This window comes from Natrix helvetica, assembly GCF_964273705.1.
Source record: "Natrix helvetica genome assembly, chromosome: Z".
Lineage (NCBI taxonomy): Eukaryota > Metazoa > Chordata > Lepidosauria > Squamata > Natricidae > Natrix > Natrix helvetica.
Genome location: NC_138554.1, coordinates 1,476,868 through 1,496,674, shown reverse-complemented (window position 1 = coordinate 1,496,674; position 19,807 = coordinate 1,476,868). Strand labels below are relative to the sequence as shown.

The following is a 19,807-nucleotide window of genomic DNA, read 5'->3' as shown; positions in this document are numbered from 1 at the left end:
CAGAGAGGAGGAAGGAGGTCAAGCTATTCTCCAAAGCACCTGAAGGCCAGACAAGGAAGAATGGATGGAAACTGATTAAAAAGAGATTCAACCTGGAAATAAGGAGGAATTTCCTGACAGTGAGAACCATCAACCCATGGAACAGAAGTTGCCTTCGGAAGTTGTGGGAGCTTCATCCCTGGAGGCTTTCAAGAAGAGACTGGACTGCCATCGGTCAGAAATGGCGTAGGGTCTCCTGCTTGGGCAGGGGGGGGCTGGACTAGATGACCTCCGAGGTCCCTTCCAGCTCCGTTATTCAAAAATTGTGGCAGGGTCATCCCTGGAGGCTTTCAAGAAGAGACCGGACTGCCAACGGTCAGAAATGGCGTAGGGCAGTGATGGCGAATCTTTTCAGCAGCCAGCGCTCAAACCGGAACGCACGTGCCCGAGTGTGCCTGCGTGTGTTGGAGAGCTGAAAACAGGAAGACCAGCTGACTGGCGCGCGCATGCCTGTTTTGGCCTGTTTTCAGGTCGGTTTTCGGGCCAAAAACAGCCCCCAAAATGCCTGGGAAAAACGGCATGTTTTTTTGGGCTGTTATTCTGGCCGTTTTCCACCGTCCGCGAAGACCAGTTGTCCGGCATGCAAATGCGCACCGGAAATCAGAAGAACAGCTGGCAACAGCGCACATGCCCCCAGTGAGGGCTGTGTGTGCCACCTGTGCCAGGCATGCCATACTTTCGTTATTCCTGATCTAGAGGATTAGGGGTAGTTTTGCTGTGCTTCAGATGTATTTGGACTACAAATCTCATCACACCCAACCAATTTTTTTTCCTTTTTTTGGGCCTGGTTTTGAACCAATTCCTGTTGCAAGGAAATTTCTCACACCTCAGGAAAAAGAAGTCAAGAGTTTCTGTTTATTCAGGATTTTCTCTGATTGTTCTCTTCCATCAATTTCCTCTTTGGCTCTCGATTCTGGCCAAATGGGCAGGGCATCTCTGCATGCACACACAACAGTGTTTGCGTTTGGACACACACGCACACACCCCACGCGTTTATAATAATTGACATAAAAGAAACAAAATGTGCAATAAAATAAAACAGGCCATATGGAGGAGAATGTGCAGCAAATTAAAATTAAAATGAAATACAAATCTTAAAAAATGCAATCGCATAAGATAATATGCAATCAAATAAAGTAAGCCATGCAGTAAAATAAAATAAAGAAGAAATAAAGCACGCCATGAAGTAAAGTTAGCTGGGCAATAAATTAAAATATAGGTAAAAGATGCAATAAAGGAAAGGATGCAATAAAATTAAAAGATGCAATCGAGGAAAATATGCAGCAAAATAAAATAAACATGTAAAATAAAATGCAAATTAAAAAATGCAATCACATAAAATAATATGCAATCAAATAAAATAAGATATGCAGTAAAATAAAATCAAGAAGAAATCAATACAATACAATACAATACGATAGCAGAGTTGGAAGGGACCTTGGAGGTCTTCTAGTCCAACCCCCTGCCTAGGCAGGAAACCTTATGCCGTTTCAGACAAACGGCTATCCAAACATACTATGAAGTAAAGTTAGCTGGGCAATAAATTAAAATATAGGTAAAAGATGCAATAAAATATAAATGCCACTAACTATTAAATAAATAAAATTTGAAATAAAACATACAATAAAATAAAGTAAAATGGTCAATAAATTAAAATACAAAAATATACAGTAAAGCAGAATAATAAAGTAAAATAGAATAGAATAAAATAAAATATGCACTAAAGTAAAATAATAAAGTAAAATAAAAGCAAAAAATAGAAAAAGAAAATAAAGGAATGAAATAAAATAGAATAGAATAAAATATGAAATAAAATAAAAAATAAAATTTATAAAATTTATAAAATTTATAAAATTTATAAAATTTATAAAATTTATAAAATTTATAAAATTTATAAAATTTATAAAATTTATAAAATTTATAAAATTTATAAAATTTATAAAATTTATAAAATTTATAAAATAATTTATAAAATTTATAAAATTTATAAAATTTATAAAATTTATAAAATTTATAAAATTTATAAAATTCATAAAATAAATAAAATAAATAAATAAAATAAATAAATAAAATTAAATTAAATAAAAAATAAAATAAATAAAATATATAAATGATAAAATAGAATAGAATAAAATAACTAAAAATAAATAATAATAAATAAAATAGAATAAAATATGCAGTAGAGTAAAATAAAAATAAAATAGAATAAAAGTAAAGGAATGAAATAAAATAAATAAAAATAACATAATATAAATAGCATAACAGAACATCAAATATTCCAAGACCGCGAGTCCCCTCATCACCTGAGCCGCCAGGCCTTTGCGATATTCTTCCAGCTGTTTGGAGGCGTGAGACCCCTGCTCCAGGAAGACAGACTGAGCCTCCATGAAGGACAACACCTGGAGACATCAAAAGAGAGACCCCCACCCCAGAGGTCCCTTCAAATAATAATTTGGGGAGCCCTGAAATAGTTCTTTGCAAACGGAGAGAGTGGCAGATAATAAAATAGGCAACCCCCCCGCCACCCAACCCAAAATAGCAGACTTTGGAGGGAGGAACTTTTGACGGGCTCAGAGGTGCCATTTTTGGATTTTCCTCCTCCGGGACCCTGAAAGCTAAAATTCAGCTAAAATCAGAAGGAAAAAAAAGAGATTTTTCTGGCATGAAAAGGCCAACTCAAGGCAGATTATATCTGTACGGTTAGTCCACAACTTACGACCAAAATTTCCGTTGCCAAGCGAGGAAATTTGCTAAGTGCGCTTTGCTTCATTTTACGACCTTCCTTGCCACTGTTATTAAGTGAATCACTGCCGTTGTTAAGTGAACAACCCGGCTGTGAAGTGAATCTGGCTTCCCCACTGACTTTGGGTCGCGAAAGGGGGGATCGCGTCACCCCCGGGGGACTCCGCGACCGTCCTAAATGTGAGTCAGTTGCCGAGTGTCTGAATTTCGATGGCGTGACACTGTGGGAACGGTCGCAAGTGTGAAAAACGACCCAAAGTCAGACCCTTGTTCCAGTTGTGCCGTTGCAACTCCGCGGGGTCACTAAACGAACCGCTGTAAATCAAGAACTACTGGTATGTTTTGAAGGGGGTCATGTTGAGATCTGGAGACTTCAACTCCCAGAATTCCCCTGGGGGGGAGTTGATTCCCGGGGGGGGGGGCAAAACGGCACGCCAAAACTGCCCTGCGGTGTCAGCACCATGCGCTGAGTGCGAATTTCACTCAAATTCACTCCGCTAGGCCTTACTCCGGCAGCTCACGGAAGCCATCTTTGTGAACGTGTGCCAAAAACTAAGCTAGACACACACACACCCTCCCCTTTCTGGGTTGGGGATGATGGGCGTTGCAGTCCAAGAGACCACGGTTGAAGAAGGGGAGTTAACTCACGAATTTGAGGATCTCAAATTTCTTCTTGGATTGAATCACGTTGATCTGAAAGACAGGGTGGAGGGTCGGGAGTTCGAATCCCACGGTGACCCGCCACACCGGGTGTCCCAAGAGCCCTCCCTCTCCCCACCAGACCCGGAAATGGGACCCTTTGCCGGGTGTGTGTGTCTTTCAGGACCTGCCCCCCCCCCCCCCCCACTCTCTACCTGCAGCACGTAGTCGAGGGCTCGGTTACGGAAGTTGTTCCGGGCTGCTTTGAGGGCGGTCGCGGCATCTTCGGCATCGTGTTGGCGCCGACGGGGCACCTCGGCGTTGTGGTGCAAGGCGCTGCCGAGGCTTTCACTGCCCCGCTCGAATTCCTTCCGGGTCTCTTTAAACTGCTTAATATCTCTGGAAGAGAAAGGTGTGGGATTCGCACGAGGCCCTTAACCCAGGTTAGCCGCATTCGCAGAACGGATTAACTCTCCCACAGTGAGATATATATATATATATGTATGTATGTATGTATGCATGCATGCATGCATGCATGTATAGAGATCCTGTGGCTTAGTGGCTAATACAACTGCCTAATATGTAATACAGCCCAGGTTCGATTCCCAGTAAGGGTATGGCTAGCGGATGAGAGCTAAATAGCTTGAAATAGATCTATACTAGTCTCCCTTTATTTATTTATCAGCACAAACACAACTCAAACATAGCAAAGGCAACATTAAAAATAAAAATATGGTTTTCTGCCTGGGTGGTCTTCTGTAATGAGCCGAAGGACAGAAAGGGGGAGTAGTGAGCTCCCTCCCATATTTGGGCATACCAGGGGTTGTAACACAAATACATACATACATACATATTCACTTTGTAAGGGATTCCAGTCGGTGAGGAAGCACAACATTCTTCCTTTCAACTGTTTCCCGCCCCCCAACAACGACCTTATGAGGTGGGTTGGGCTAAGGGAGAGGGGGGGGGGGACTGTCCTAATGTCACTCAGCTGTCTTTCATGCCTAAGGCGGGACTAGAACTCACTGTCTCCTGGTGATTGGCCCAAAGTCACCCAGTCACCTTTTGTGCCTAAGGCGGGACTAGAACTCACTGTCTCCTGGTTTCTAGTATGGTGCCTTAACCACCAGACCAAACTGGGAAGGTGATGGGCGCGTTCTAACCCCCAATATCTAAACCCAGTTTGGCCTGATTGGGCAGCTTGTGTGATCACTGATACGTGGGGAGGAAGCTACCAAATGCAAAGCTAATCATTGTTGGTGTCTTTTTTAAATAGAGATTAACAGAGTTGGAAGGGACCTTGGAGGTCATCTAGTCCAACCCCTCCTCTGTCCAAGCAGGAGACCCTACACCAACATTTCTGACAAATGGCAGTCCAGTCTCTTTTTGAAAGCCTCCAGGGATGAAACGTGAATAGACAGAGAGAGAGCCAAAACAGACCCCGGGGTCCCCGGTTCGAATCCTGTTCGGTCCCGAATAATTCCCACCCGATTTAATTTGTGGGTTGCTTTCACACAAAAAGCCAACATATCCCCTTCAGACAGACTTACTCCTTCACCAGAGTTTGCAGCTGCTGCTTGAGAGACTGCTGCGCGGTCTCCAGGAGTTCCTAGGACAAAAAAGAGCATTTTTAAGCAAGCTGCAACCAAAGTGAATTTATTTCACGCCGTTACTTTATCGCGTTTATTTTTTATTGTATTTTATCGCATCGTTTAGTTTATTGCATGTTTTATTCTATTTTATTGCATAACCCCATAATCCCTTGTGGGGTGGAGTCTGGGGAACTGAATGGAGGTAGCAGAGTGTTTTTTACTGGCCGGATGCCTTTCCCTGTTGCCAATGTGGAGTTTTGTTCGGCAGATATATTCTCATTGTACCCAGAGAGAAAAATATCTGCCTCTACCCAGGATTGAACTCACAGCCTCCTGATAGGGAGGCGAGAGCTCCACCTCGCCACTCTACATCAAGGCAACAATATTGGGGGGGGGAGAGGAGGATGGGAGACCGCTAGGAAATCCCAACCCCATAAACGAGATGGAAAACTCAAAAAAGCCTTTGATATCTTATTACCAGTTTTTGGGAGGCTTCGTCTGAGTTTTCCATCTGGTTTACAGGGTTTGGGATTTCCTGGTGGTCTCCCATCCTTACCAGCTAGGAAAGATCAAGTCACTCACCTCCTGCTGTTCCATCATCCTGCTCAAACTTTGGGAAAACTTTTCCAGGCATTCCTGGGTGGGGGGGGAAAAGGCATTAAATCAAGAAATAAACATCGGAATGAGGCACTAATAAGCACTTTAAACCTCAGGGGTTTTTGGGGGGGTCTTTCTGGTGCTGGGTTCGAGTCCAACGGATGACAACCCGACTTGGGATTTTTCCTCGTGGGCTGAACTACATCTCCCATCGCACCCAGGCGACAGGGCCAATTTGAGCAACCGGACTCGTAATTTGGGAACTTCCGGCCAGGCCCAACTGACGTCGGATGCCGGGCGCTTTGCACACGCTCAGAGGCAGAGTGGGGGCCACGCAGGAGAATTTTGCCCTCAAAGGACGTTGACTTTCACACTGGGAGGTGTGGGGCAAAAGGTTGTTGCTTTGTGTGTATGTGTCTCTCTCTCTCGCGTGCGTGCGAGCACCCACACATATACACACACAACACAAACCAGACAAAAACACACAACACACACAACATACAAACACACAGACATACAAAGCAAAGACAAACATACAAAACACATAAGCACACAAAACACACACACAGACAAAGCACACAAACACACAAAATGCACAAACACACACACAAATACGCAAAACAGATAAAGACAAACACACAAAATACAAACACACAAAACAGACAAACACAAAACACAAACACACAAAACTGACAAAACACACAAAACTGACAAAACACACAAAGCACACACACAAACACACAAACACACAAAACAGGTAAAGACAAACACACAAAACACACACAGAAACACACAAATACACAAAACAGGTAAAGACAAACACACAAAACACACACAGAAACACAGAAAACACATAAACATACAAAACAGCCAAACACACAAAACTGACAAACACACAAATACACAAACACACAAAACAGATAAAGACAAACATACAAAACACATAAATATACAAAATACAAATACACAAACACACAAAACACCCAAAGACACACAGAGGGCCGGGACACAGAAATGGCTTAGTGCCACCATCCCCACTTCTCTCCCCATCCAGGTGCCAGATGCCCAGTTTGGGGGCACCCGCCAGCCTCCCCCCCTCCCCCAAATGCACTTACGCTCATCAACGTGTCCCCCGAGGAATTCTGGGAAAGCTCCTGGATGCCCAGGGCAAAACTTTTGCTGTGGCTGCAGAATTGGCGCCCGGATTCCAGCATGGTGCCACCCAGCTTCAGCAACTGGCAGGGAGGGCAAGACGGACAGACAGGTCGGAGTGAGGACACACGGACGCCAAGAGTGGGCACCTGGGCTCTGGGATAACCCCACACTCCCACCTGGGCCCTGGCACACCCTGAGGCCGTGCCCACCCGCTCAAGGCAGACGGGCACCCCAGATGGATAGATCAGGAGCAATACAGGTAGTCCTCGACTTATGACCATTTGTTTAGTGACTGTTTGAAATTAGGGCTGACAAAAATTGGTCCTCGCACTAACGTCCCTGTAGATCAAAATGATCAAAATTTGGGTGCTTGGGAATCAGCATGTATTAACAAGGGTGGTCCTTCCTTCCTTCCTTCCTTCCTTCCTTCCTTCCTTCCTTCCTTCCTTCCTTCCTTCCTTCCTTCCTTCCTTCCTTCCAACTTTCTTCCTTCCTTCCTTTTACCTTCTTTCCATCTTCTTCCTTCCTTCCATCCATTCCTTCCTTCTGTCTTCCTTCCTTCCATCTATCTTCCTTCCTTTTGTCTTCCTTCCATCTTCTTCCTTCCTTCCATCTATCTTCCTTCCTTCCTTCCGTCTAACTTCCTTCCATCCACCCCTCCTTTTCTCTCTCTCTTTTTCCCTTCCCTCCACTCCCCTTCCTTCCCTTTCTCTTCTTTCTACCTACCCAGTGGAATTCTGGGAAAACGCCTGGATCCCTGTTGCAAAACTCGTGCAGAATCCCCCCCCCCGCCCGTTGCCATCTCACGCACCTTTTAACTCATTCATTAATTGCGCTTGTCTTGAGTGGTTTAGATATATTACGTCAACTGCATTCCCACCATCTACTAAGAAAGTTACCCTACCTCCTCCCCCCCCCTCAAAAAAATGTGATTTATTTGTCTTATCCATGCTGAATTCCGGGAAACCCCTTCCCGGCTGGGGAATTCTGGGAGTATTGAACAAACAGCCATTTAGGATCTAAAAGGATCTCGATCACAAAAGGATCCAAACTGTACTAGGTCAGGTTTTTTGCTTTAGACAGGAAATTGCTCTCCTGCCGTGTCCGATGGTGCAATCCAGAGTTTAAAGAAATATTTTGTGATGCTCGCTTCTCCCTCGTCTCCAATCTTCTAGATTTTTCTCCTGGGTGGGGAGGAGGAGGAGGAGGAGGAGGAGGGGCACCAACAGCTTGCAAAGTATTTGCTGCAAAGGTCTGGTGGGCTGGTCACCACTTGACACGCCACTCGGACCTTTCCACGCGTGTAAAGAAAAGGCGTGTCCCTTGCTCACCTTTTCCAACTGCGTTTCCAAAACCGACACTTCGAATTCCACCGTCTCAACCGCGGCCCTGAAGGGGTGGGGTGGGGGATTTTGGGGGGCGGGGGGTTAGGGGGGAGAGAAAGAAAGGAAATATGTCAGCCAGGGCGGGTCATAAACCGATGCAAAGATATGTTGGAGCGTCACAACACCGGGGTTCGAACCGTAGCCACAGTCATGACACCACAGAAGAGTCTTGCAATTTCCGTTGGCGGCTCGCAGTGCCACATTAGTCACAAGCAGCCACGGAAGGCGTTCACGGGCAGGGGCTGTTGCAAATATCCCCCCCCTCGAGGACTCATCCGCAAGACCCCCCAGGGCCCACCACTGTTGGGATTAAAAAAAGGGGGTGGGCCGTTATCGTCTACTTCTCGTTCTCAACTGATCGGGCTGTCTAGGGGATTCTGGGAGTGGAAGTCCACTCCTCTTAAAGCATGTTTTCTGGGGAATGCTGGGAGTTGGAGTCCATCCACCTTAAAGGATGCTGACAGGGGAATTCTGGGAGTAGAAGTCCACCCCTCTTAAAGCATGCCAGCTGGGGGATTCTGGGAGTTGAAGTCCGCCCCTCTTAAAGCATGCCAGCTGGGGGATTCTGGGAGTTGAAGTCCACCCCTAAGCATGCCAGCTGGGGGATTCTGGGAGTTGAAGTCCACCCCTCTTAAAGCATGCCAGCTGGGGGATTCTGGGAGTTGAAGTCCGCCCCTCTTAAAGCATGCCAGCTGGGGGATTCTGGGAGTTGAAGTCCACCCCTCTTAAAGCATGCCAGCTGGGGGATTCTGGGAGTTGAAGTCCGCCCCTCTTAAAGCATGCCAGCTGGGGGATTCTGGGAGTTGAAGTCCACCCCTCTTAAAGCATGCCAGCTGGGGAATTCTGGGAGTAGAAGTCCACCCCTCTTAAAGCATGCCACCTGGGGGATTCTGGGAGTTGAAGTCCACCCCTCTTAAAGCATGCCAGCTGGGGGATTCTGGGAGTTGAAGTCCACCCTTCTTAAAGCATGCCAGCTGGGGGATTCTGGGAGTGGAAGTCCACCCCTCTTAAAGCATGCCAGCTGGGGGATTCTGGGAGTTGAAGTCCGCCCCTCTTAAAGCATGCCAGCTGGGGGATTCTGGGAGTTGAAGTCCGCCCCTCTTAAAGCATGCCAGCTGGGGAATTCTGGGAGTAGAAGTCCACCCCTCTTAAAGCATGCCAGCTGGGGGATTCTGGGAGTTGAAGTCCACCCCTCTTAAAGCATGCCAGCTGGGGGATTCTGGGAGTTGAAGTCCGCCCCTCTTAAAGCATGCCAGCTGGGGGATTCTGGGAGTTGAAGTCCGCCCCTCTTAAAGCATGCCAGCTGGGGAATTCTGGGAGTAGAAGTCCGCCCCTCTTAAAGCATGCCAGCTGGGGGATTCTGGGAGTTGAAGTCCACCCCTCTTAAAGCATGCCAGCTGGGGGATTCTGGGAGTTGAAGTCCACCCCTCTTAAAGCATGCCAGCTGGGGGATTCTGGGAGTGGAAGTCCACCCCTCTTAAAGCATGCCAGCTGGGGGATTCTGGGAGTTGAAGTCCGCCCCTCTTAAAGCATGCCAGCTGGGGGATTCTGGGAGTTGAAGTCCGCCCCTCTTAAAGCATGCCAGCTGGGGGATTCTGGGAGTTGAAGTCTACCCCTCTTAAAGCAGGCTGGCTTTTGACTGAAATAGTATATAGGGTTTTCCTGCTTGAGCAGGGGGGCTGGACTAGAAGACCTCCCAGGTCCCTTCCAGCTCTGTTATGCTGCAGACTGATCCGAAGGTATGCTAAGTTGCGGGAGGGCATTCTGGGAAATTTAAAGCAACCCCCTTTTTGAAAGACGGTGCAGAATTTCTCATCCCACGGAAACCGAAGAGTGTGACCCGCCAAGGATGTCCTCTGTTCAATTGAGGGCAGGGTTTGCAAGTCTGCAACCACTAGGCCTCTGCCCGGGCGTTCACCCCCCCCTCGTGACAGGTGAGGCTGCTGTGTGCACCCCACACCTGAGGGGCAAAGCGTTGGGGGGGGGGAAGGAGGAACAAGAGCTGGGCGCCCATTGGCAAACTCCGAGGTTGGTTTTTTTTGCACTCGTTCACAACACACACAGAGAGCATTTGCTCCGTCGTTGCGGTCGTCTCACAACTTCCGGCCTCCGTCAGAGGTTGTACCATTTCCCCTCCGTTGCCCAGAAATTGTCTCCCTCCAGCGCACACAAACGCACAACCGTGAGGCCCCACGTAAAACCTTGAAAGCAGCCGTGACCAAATTAGAAAGTATACAACGACATCAGGTCGCCTGTCTCAGGCCAGGGGGTTGGACTAGAAGACCTCCGAGGTCCCTTCCAGCCCTGGGGAATTCTGTGGGTTTTACAGGTACACACACACACACACACACAGCTTGGGTTTCGTTGGCCATCATCCTCCAGCCAGCCAGGGTGCTGTGGAGGATGGGATTTGTGGTTCAAAAATCATCCGAGGTTGGGAAGGCAGCGTCTGAGGGGATCCTAACCCTCCTGCTTTTGCAACACTGGTAGGCTTTGAACTACAAAACCCATCATGTGGGACCTTGGGTGCTGTCCGAGCTTGCTGGTTTTCTTGAAGACGTTTCATGACCCAGCTAGGGAACGTCTTCAGGGCTAGAAGGGAGTGGGGCTTGCGGGGAGGAGGAGGAGCAGGAGGAGGAGGAGGAGGAGGAGGTGGTGCTTGTGGCTCTTTCAGCCTGGTGGATTTCTTGCAGACATTTCATTATCCATATAGGTAATGCGATCAGTGCTAGGAGGGAGTTGTGTTTGCAGAGAGGAAGAGGAGGGAAGAGGAGGAAAGGAAGGAAGGAAGGAGGGAGGGAAGGAAAGAAGGGAGGAGGGAAGGAAGGAAGAAGGAAGGAGGGAGAGAAGGAAGAAGGGAAGGAAGGAAGAAGGAAGAAGGAAGGAGGAAGGGTTGGAGGGAAGGAAGGAGTGAGGGAGGGAAGGTGGGAGAGAGGTAAGGAAGGGAGGAGGGAAAAAAGGAAGGAAGGAGCAGGGAGGGAGGGAAGAAGGAAGGAGGGAGAGAGGGAAGGAAGGAGGGAAGGAAGGAAGGAAGAAGGAAGGAGGGAGGGAGGGAAGGAAGGAAGCAAGAAAGGAAGGAAGGAGAGGTGAGAGGGAAGGTAGAGACCATGGGGTCTTTGGTGCTCTCTGAACTTGATGGTTTTCTTCCAGACATTTTATGATCCAACTAGAAAATGTCATCAGTGCTAGAAGGGAGGTGGGTTTGCAGAGGGGAGGAGGAAAAAGAGGGGAGAAGGAGGAAGAGGAGAAGAAAGGAGAAGAGGAGGAGGAGGAGGAGGAGGAGGAGGAGGAGGAGGAGGAGGAGGAGGAGGAGGAGGAGGAGGAGGAGGAGGAGGAGGAAGACTGTGAGGTCCTTTGTGCTCTCTGAGCTGGGTGATTTCCTTGCAGACGTTTCATGACCCAACTAGGGAACATCACCAGTGCTAGAAGGACTGAAGTTTGCTCTCTAATCCGTATCCCATCCTCCACAGCAGCCTGAAAGCGATGGGCCTTGCAGAACCCGGCCCTTTTCAGCCAAGATAGCTGCTGCCCCCCCCCCTCCCGCCATGGGGGCCACGTTGGAAAATCAAAACCGAGAAAGAGAAGAGAAATGAAGCCACATCCGGAGAGAAACGAATCCAGAACTGCAGGAAATGCTAAAAAACCTCCTGCAGAAACGAAAAAGCAGACTCACACACGGGGGGCGGGGTGGGGGGATACCCTGCACCCCAAAACAAGAGGGGAGCAGCCTCCGCCAAGCTCGGCAGGAGGAAGAACGTGGCGCACGTGGGGAAAAAATATGACTTTAGGAAACCATTTGTCACATCCTCGGGATGGAAATATATTGCTTTTTCGGCCTCGGCCATGGCGGGAAATGGCTCGCTTAGCTTGCCCAAACCATCATCCCCTGCCAACACAGCCCACCTGCCTCCTGGCAGAGGATGATGGGCTCTGGAACACGCCTCAAGCGAAGCAAGGGAGAATTTATCCCTTAACCAGCCCAAACAAACTAGCCATGATGGCTAGTTTCCATCCCTGCCTTGCAGGCGTGGAAGGGGGGGGGGGGGAAACACCAGTGGATTCCACTCCCTACTAAACGGGGGGAAATTACATTTCCTAAACAAGATTTGGGGACCCCCAAAACAGCTCAAAACAGCATTTAAAAGCCAAAAAGTAACGATCGAAATTCATCCTAACATAAAATACAGACAGTCCTCGACTTACGACGGTTCATTTAGTGACCGTTTGAACGGCACTGAGCCAAGTGACTTCAGGCTGCTTTTCACACCTATGACTGTTGCGGCACGTGATTAAAAAACGGGGACCCTTGTGCAACGTTCTCATATTTACGACGGCCGCAGAGTCCACGGGGATGCCGGATTCGCTTAACAACTTTGTGACTCAGTGAACAACCGCAAGGACTCTCTTAACAACCGTGGCAAGAATGGGCACAAGGTGGAGGGGAAACTCATGTTTTGATGCATGTCTCCGTGAACGACGGAAATTTGGGGGGTTCTGCTATGGTCGTAAGTCGAGGACCACCCGGGAGAAATAAAAAGACAGAGAGCAGGGAAATAAGGGATGAGAAGAAGGAGAGAAGAATGCAAAAAGGGAAATAAAATCTTGATTTCCAACTTTTTCCACTGTAATAAAAGGCCAAACAAGATTAAAACCTCATTTTTTTCTCTCCTGTTTTTAATGTTTGGTAGAAATGAGTCATTTTTTGAAAAAAAACACAGAATAATCTAATTAAAGTATTTAAACTTCAATTTTCTCCCCCCCACCCCAACAAAAAGCCCCAAGGTGGTTTCCAAACAGAAACCAAACTGCATGTATCCTTTTCTCAGATGAAAACAAGCTGACGGGGTAATCCTCTACTTAACAACCGTTTCATTTAGTGACGGTTCAAAGTTACGACAGCTCGGGCGGAGGGGGAAAGCAAGTTTGGCGCGTTCTTCACACTTACGACCGTTGCGATCCAAAATTCAGATGCTCGGCAGCCGACTCCTGCTCAATACACAGATTAACACAGTCGGAAGGTCATCTAGTGGTCATCTAGTCCAACCCCCCACCCCCGCCACACCCAAGCAAACCTTACACCATTTTGGACTATGTGGACGGCGACGGCATCCCCTTTTGCAACATGAAGTCCACGGGGAAGCTGGGTTAGCTTAACAACCGTGCGACTCACTTAATGATGGTAGTGATTTGCTTAACGACAGTGTGGAGAAAGGCCCCTAAAGTGGGGCCAAACCCCCACTTGGAATCGATGTCTCATTTTAGCGACAAAAACGTTGGGCCCCGTGACGGTCGTAAAGGCGAGGACTGCCTGTCCTCTGGTCCTCGCCATCCCCCCCTGTCTGTCTTTCCGTTGTGAGAATTGTTCTACACAAGTTGCAACACGGGAGATGGGGCAAGAGCTCTCCAGAACTGTGTGTGTGTGTTTGTGTGTTTGTGTGTGACAGGAAGCCACAGGCCACAAGCCATTCTGCAAGCGGACGTAACAACAAGCTCATTTTCTTGCCCACCCGCAGGCCAAGTCCGGTTTTTCCAGCCGGCCTCGGCAGTGCCGTAAATACTTCCAGATGCCGCAGCTTTTAATTCCCCAGCTGGCTGGCCTTTTGCAAGGAAATAAACCCCGGTTTGAGCGACAAGCCAGCCCAAGGCGAGCTAAACCGTGGTTTGAGCCTCCAAACCAAGAGCAAACAGACCGATTCTCACGCTTAACTGAGTTTGCAGGACGGGCTGGTCAAAAACAGCTTCACTGCTTTGGGATTGCATCCTTTTTTCTTTTTTTAAAGATTTTATTAGTTGGTCAGAATGTAAAATGCAAAGAGAGCGGAAATCCCGGAGGGGAAAAAGAGAAAAAAGAGATAGAAGGGGAAAAAACAGCGGTGGAAAAAGTGACTTCTGGTTCTTTTAGCAGAGGAGAGGATGATAAACTACTAGGGCTTCAATTGTCACTTTTGCACAATCCTATCTAAAGCAGCCATTTCGATCGTAACAAACTGATCTAATATAGAGCAAAATCAAAATTTCTGTCATTTTTTTCCCCCTTCCATCACAAGCAGAAAGTCCAGCAGTGGTTTCCAAACAGAAATAAAATTAAATGGGTTCTTTTCTCTGAATAAAGCAAGCGATTGAAAACCCGTCTCCTACTCAAGGGTTTGGGGGTGTTGTGCAAACACAGGCTTGGGGGGGGGGAGTTTGAAGGGGCTCACACACCATTGCATACAAACATAAATGTTAAATTGGATTTGCGTCCTAGGGCTGTTGGGGTAAAAACAGTTCTGGGATACACAAAAGTGTGTCATTTCTACACAACCACCCCCCCAAGAGAGTGAGTGAGTAGCTGGGTGTGTAGTGCCTACCCTACAACTTGTCCTTTGCCCCCCCCCCACTACAATTAACACCAATGCCTCTCCCAGTTGCAACCAGTTTGCAGGGGAGATGCAAGGATCGGGTGGGGGGAATGTAAGCAGAGACTCCCTACCCAATAGGGAGCAGATCCCCTGCCCACCCACCCCCTCTGAACCAGGGCAGAGTTGCAGGGGGGGAGGGTCTGAGAGCCCCCCATCCCACTTTGCTCTCAGTCTGCCGGACCCCCCCCCAGGGGCAGAGGGAAGACATAGGGATGGGAAAAAGGGGGGTAGGGGGGCTTTTAAAAGTGGTTAGAGACAGGAAGCTAAGCAAAGGGGGGGAGAGTTGTGGGAGGAGATAGGGAGCAGATAGAGGGGGAGGTGGGAGGTAGAGGGAAGAGATGGGGAAGACAGGGGGAGGTGAGAGAAATGGGGGTGTTGGGGAGAGGGGAGATAGGGGGAGAAATGGGGGAGGGGAGAAATAAGGGGAGTTTTGGGTGATGGGGAGGAGGTAGAGGCGTTGGGGGCAGAAGAGGGGAGAGATGGGAGAAGATAGGGGAGGGGGGAGAAAAAGAGGGGGGTGGGGGAGATTAAGGGAGTTGGGGGAGATAGGGAGGAAGATGAGGGGGAGGGGAGAAATAAGGGGAGTTGGGGGTGATGGGGAGGAGAGAGAGGGGAAGATAGAGGGGGTAGAAATAGGGGAGGGGGAGATGGGGAATGGGAGGGAGGGGGGAGATGGAGAGAGGGCAGATAGAGAGATGGGAAGGGGGGCCACGCGGGGGTCCTTGCCCCCTTCCCTCCCACCCCCCTTCCAGCCAAAGACGCCCCCCCAGCGCCCCCCCCAAGCCAAGACCCTCGGGGACCCCTCCCCTCCCCCGTGGGGGGGGCAGTTGGAGCGGCGCCCCTTCCCCCCCTCCTCCTCCTCCAGCCGGGCGAGGCAGGCGGAGCGGGCACCACCGGGTGCTCCCGAGGCGGAGCGAGCGCGGCGCTTGCCTGCCTGCGCCTGGCACGGGCGGCGCGAGTCCCACCTGAAGCGGGGCGAGTCCTTGAGCCCCTCTTCCAAGCCCAGCGTGACGGTCATGCTGGCGGGCGGCGGGGCGGCCGGGGGGCGAAGGCGGCGGAGGCTCCGGCGGGGCCAGAGGCGGCCAGGGAGGAGCGGATGCCGAGGCTGAGGCTGCCCGGGCGGCCGCCCCGCCCCGCCGGGGAGTTGCCAGCTGCGCCCCATCCCAGCCCCAGCCGCGCAGGAGAGAGGCGGCCCCTGGCGGGCAACAGGCGCAGCTGCCCCCCGCTTCTCCGTCGGATGGAGGGCGGCCCGGAGGGGGTCTTGCACGCACAGCGCCCAAGGCAAGTCCACAAACACACAAGCACACAAGCACACACACACAGAGCCCACAAGCCCATACAAGCACACAAGCACACACACACACACAAGCTCCCACACACGCAAGTACAAGTACACAAGCACACAAAGACACACAAGCATACAAACACACACACACCAACCCAGAAGCACAAAAGTCCACAAACGCACAACTGCGCACGGCACACAAGCACAGAAGCCCACAAACACACAAACCACGTCGTGGCTGGACAGAACTCGCTCCATCCGGCGCTGCCCCTCCGCCTGCGGATCGTTCTCACGTGCAACTCCCGGGTTGGAGACGGGGGAAAGACCCCCTCCCTCCCTCCCCTTCCCCAATGGGCTTTTCCCACGGGCGAACCTTCCTCTCTCACCTGGCCGGCAGGTAGGAGCGGCTGGCGTGGGTGGGACCCGTGTTTTCTTTGCCTCGCTCTCCACGCCTTTGAAGCGCCGCGGGAAGCGTGGGAACCTCGCGCCCCAAAGGATTGAAAAGGAATTGTTACCCCGCAAAATCCCCCCACCTCTTTCCCTCGCCCCCTTCCCCCCAACGCCCCCCCCCCGGCGAACTCCGCTCCAAATGCTTTGGGAACAGGCAGGGGGCTGCGCTGCTGTCTGCAGGATTTCCTCGTGGTCTCCTTTCCAAGCACCACATCTTAACTTTGGAAAAGTTTTCTCAAGGCCGGCTGGGTCCCAGGTGCAAAACGGCCCTCGTGGGTGGCCTTGCGGGAGGGGGGTGTTCTGGCTTCACAGAGGGCTTTTCTCGCCCCCCCCCCCCCGAATTGTTCTTCCGAACAAACCGAGATCGGATGCTGGGCTGTCTTCACGTCTATAAAACCCACAAGATGTCCCATCAAGCCAACTAGGCTCCGGGTCTTTACTTGGCATGAGGAAGTGCCAGGATTTGGAGGGCTTCCTTCCAACCTCCTGATCCCAAGCCCCAGGATTTCTTTGTGGTCTCCTTTCCAAGTGCCATTCTTAGCTTCCTCCCCTCCCCTCCCCCTAAGGCCGGCTAAAACAAAGGTTCAAATCCCGAGGACCAGGCTGACAAACAGTAAACTCTCTTTCCTGAATTAATTATGATTGTTAATTATGGTTAATGCTTATTAATAATACTCATTTATCATTCTTATAAACTGATTTAGATTGATGGCTTATTTAGTTTCCTGTGACTATCCCTAAGTGTTTTACCTTATGATTTATGAGGAATGTATATTTAATGAGGACTAGGATCCTGGTTTATCACTTATAGCTTTTATGTACCCTGAGATCTTAGGCATGAAAGCCAGCTGGGTGACTGAAGCAATCACCAGGAGAATGTGAGTTCTAGTTCCACCTTGACATGAAAGCCAACTGGGTGACTTTGGGCCAATCACCAGGAGACCGTGAGTTCTAGTCCTGCCTTAGGCATTAAAAGCGCTGGGTGACTTTGAAGCAATCACTAGGAGACTGTGAGTTCTAGTCCTGCCTTAGGCATTAAAAGCGCTGGGTGACTTTGAAGCAATTACCAGGAGACAGTGAGTTCTAGTCCTACCTTGAGATGAAAGCCAACTGGGTGACTTTGGGCCAATCACCAGGAGACAGGGAGTTCTAGTTCCACTTTAGTAAACTGTGTAACTTTGAACCAATCAACAGGAGACAGGGAGTTCTAGTTCGGGCTTAGACATGAAAGCCAGCTGGGTGAATTTTAACCCAGTCCCTCTCTCTCTCTCTCTCTCTCTCAGCTCAGCCCACCTCACAGGGTTGTTGTTGGGTGTAAAATAAAAGGCGGAAGGAAGGAACATTAAGTACGTTCCACACCTTGAGTTACCTACAAAAAGTAATAAAGGCAGGATAAAAAAAAAGTTCTAATAAACGAATAACATAAATTCCCCACGAGGCGGGCCAGGAGTCCGTGGAACAGCCTGCCACATGAAACGGTGCCTCTTTTGCCTCTTCAAATCCCAGGACACTTTGATTCCTTATCCAGGAGGAGCAGATTAGGGAAGATTAGAGAAGAAACAGAAATTATTAATCCCCGGAATTGGAAAGATTAGCAAAATTATTTGGCCAAGAGAATAAGCCAATGTTATTCTCCTCTCCCCAGGCCCAACTGCATTACACACCTGGGCCATGGGAGGGCGCCATCATTCCAGAAATAGATGGGACCCAGGATCTCTTGAGTCCTCGACTTAGGACCAAAATGGAGCCCAGAATTTCTGGTGGCTATCCGAGACTTGTTGTTAACTGCATTCTGCCTCGTTTTACAACCTTTCTGGCCGCCGCCGTTAAGTGAATCCCTGCAGCTGTTTCATTAGCAACCCGGTTGTTAAGTGAATCCGGCTTCTCCCGTTCACCTGGCTTGTCGGAAGGTCGCAAAAGGGGGGGGGACGTGACCCCGGGCCACTGCAACCGTCGTAAGGACGAAGCAGCATCTGAATTTGGTTCCCGTGGCCATAATGGTGAAAAAACAGTCATGGGTCATATCTTCAGCGCCGTTGTAACTTTGAATGGTCGCTAAGCAAACCGTGGTAAGTTGACTACTACCTGTAGCAGAATAACTGAGTTGGAAGGGACCCCCGGAGGTCTTCTAGTCCAACCCCTCCGCTCAAGCAGGAGACCCTACACCATTTCATTGGCTGCCCAATCTCTTCTTGAAAGCCTCCAGGGATGAAAACACCCACAATTTCTGGTGGCAGGCAGTCCCACTGGTTCATGGCCTTCCCTGCCAGGAAATTTCCTCCTTCGTTCCAGGTTGCTTCTCTCCTTGATGAGTTTCCATCCGTTGCTTCTTGTCCTGGACGGGGTTGGACTAGATGACCTACAAGGTCCCTTCCAACTCTGTCATTCCGATTCTGTTGTCCTTCCTTCAGGGGCTTTGGAGAATAGGTGCCCCCCCCCTTCTTTGGGGCAGCCCCTCACATAGGGGAAGATGTCCTCATGTGCCCCCCCCCCGCCCCCCCACCAGTCCTCCTTTTCATTAAACCAATCCCCAATTCCTGCAGGCCTTTAATCGTCTTAGTTGCTCTTCTCTGCACTCTTTCCAGAGTCTCAACCTCTTTTTGTATAATAGTGTAGCGATGAAAAAACACCAAACAAAATGGGGGTTCGAGCCCCCCTCCCCCCATTTCTGTGGGCCAGCCATCGCCCCATCCATCCAGCTGCTCTCCCAATTATTTATTTATGGTTTTATTGATCCCATGGGATGGATTGCCCATCTTACCCCCAACTCTGGGCAGCTATGATTAAACGCTTTTTAATTTTGATTTAAAAACTTATTTTTTTTAATCCCCCCTCCCCCCCCCTTTAGCATTCCGTTGCAACTCTCTTTTCCCCGGATTTTGCATCCGGTCCTCCGAAGGTCATGGACTTTTGGTGTTTTGCAACCTCCTGTGTTATCAGTCCAGGTATCCTGTTGGTTTTATCTGGGATTAAATGGACTCTGCTCCTTTATCTCTCTCTCTCTCTCTCTCTTTCTCTCTCTCTCTCTCTCTCTCTCTCTCTCTCTCTCTCTCTCTCTCCCTCCCTCCCTCCCTCCCTCCCTCCCTCCCTCCCTCTCTCTCTCTCTCTCTCTCTCTCTCCTTCCAATCCCTTGACTCACACATCCGAACTTCGACTGTGTTGTTGTTTCTTTGCGTCTGTTCTGACCGAGGCTTCCCAAGACCCTGAAGCCGACTCCTGGTCCCGACAAAAGCCCCTTTTATTGATTTATAAATTCTGCTCCTTCACCTCCAGCAAAGTCTTTCCAGGGAGGATTTACGGTCACAGACCTTCTCTGGCTTGGAGAGCTGCCAGGCCGATCTCTGCAGAACTTGGCAAGGAGTCTCGGAGAGTCACTAACTGATTAAGCCAACTAATGGTCTCCTGCAAACTCCACTCCCCTGGCGCTCCCTCTTTTATTTCCTCTGGGAGGGGCCGTTCATCGTCCCCCTGTGGCCTTCCTCCCAAGTCGACCCCTGTTCTTTAGCTGTTGCCTTCGTCTGG

The 19,807-nt window shown here is 49.5% G+C and overlaps 1 protein-coding gene across 1 annotated transcript in view; it reads right to left on the bottom strand.

Moving 5' to 3' along the window:
* The window catches only part of LOC309401737 (arf-GAP with coiled-coil, ANK repeat and PH domain-containing protein 1-like), a 35,334-nt gene extending 19,256 nt beyond the window's left edge, over positions 1-16,078 (bottom strand). Inside the window, exons 1-8 of the mRNA XM_081970924.1 lie at positions 15,516-16,078; positions 8,096-8,153; positions 6,725-6,844; positions 5,595-5,648; positions 4,971-5,029; positions 3,636-3,819; positions 3,430-3,474; positions 2,343-2,438 (exon numbers count right to left, since the gene is read on the bottom strand). Coding sequence (XP_081827050.1) covers positions 2,343-2,438; positions 3,430-3,474; positions 3,636-3,819; positions 4,971-5,029; positions 5,595-5,648; positions 6,725-6,844; positions 8,096-8,153; positions 15,516-15,970 — 1,071 coding nt within the window. The 5' untranslated portion in view covers positions 15,971-16,078. The remainder of the gene's footprint in view (positions 1-2,342; positions 2,439-3,429; positions 3,475-3,635; positions 3,820-4,970; positions 5,030-5,594; positions 5,649-6,724; positions 6,845-8,095; positions 8,154-15,515) is intronic.
* Between the last annotated feature and the right edge of the window lie 3,729 nt (positions 16,079-19,807).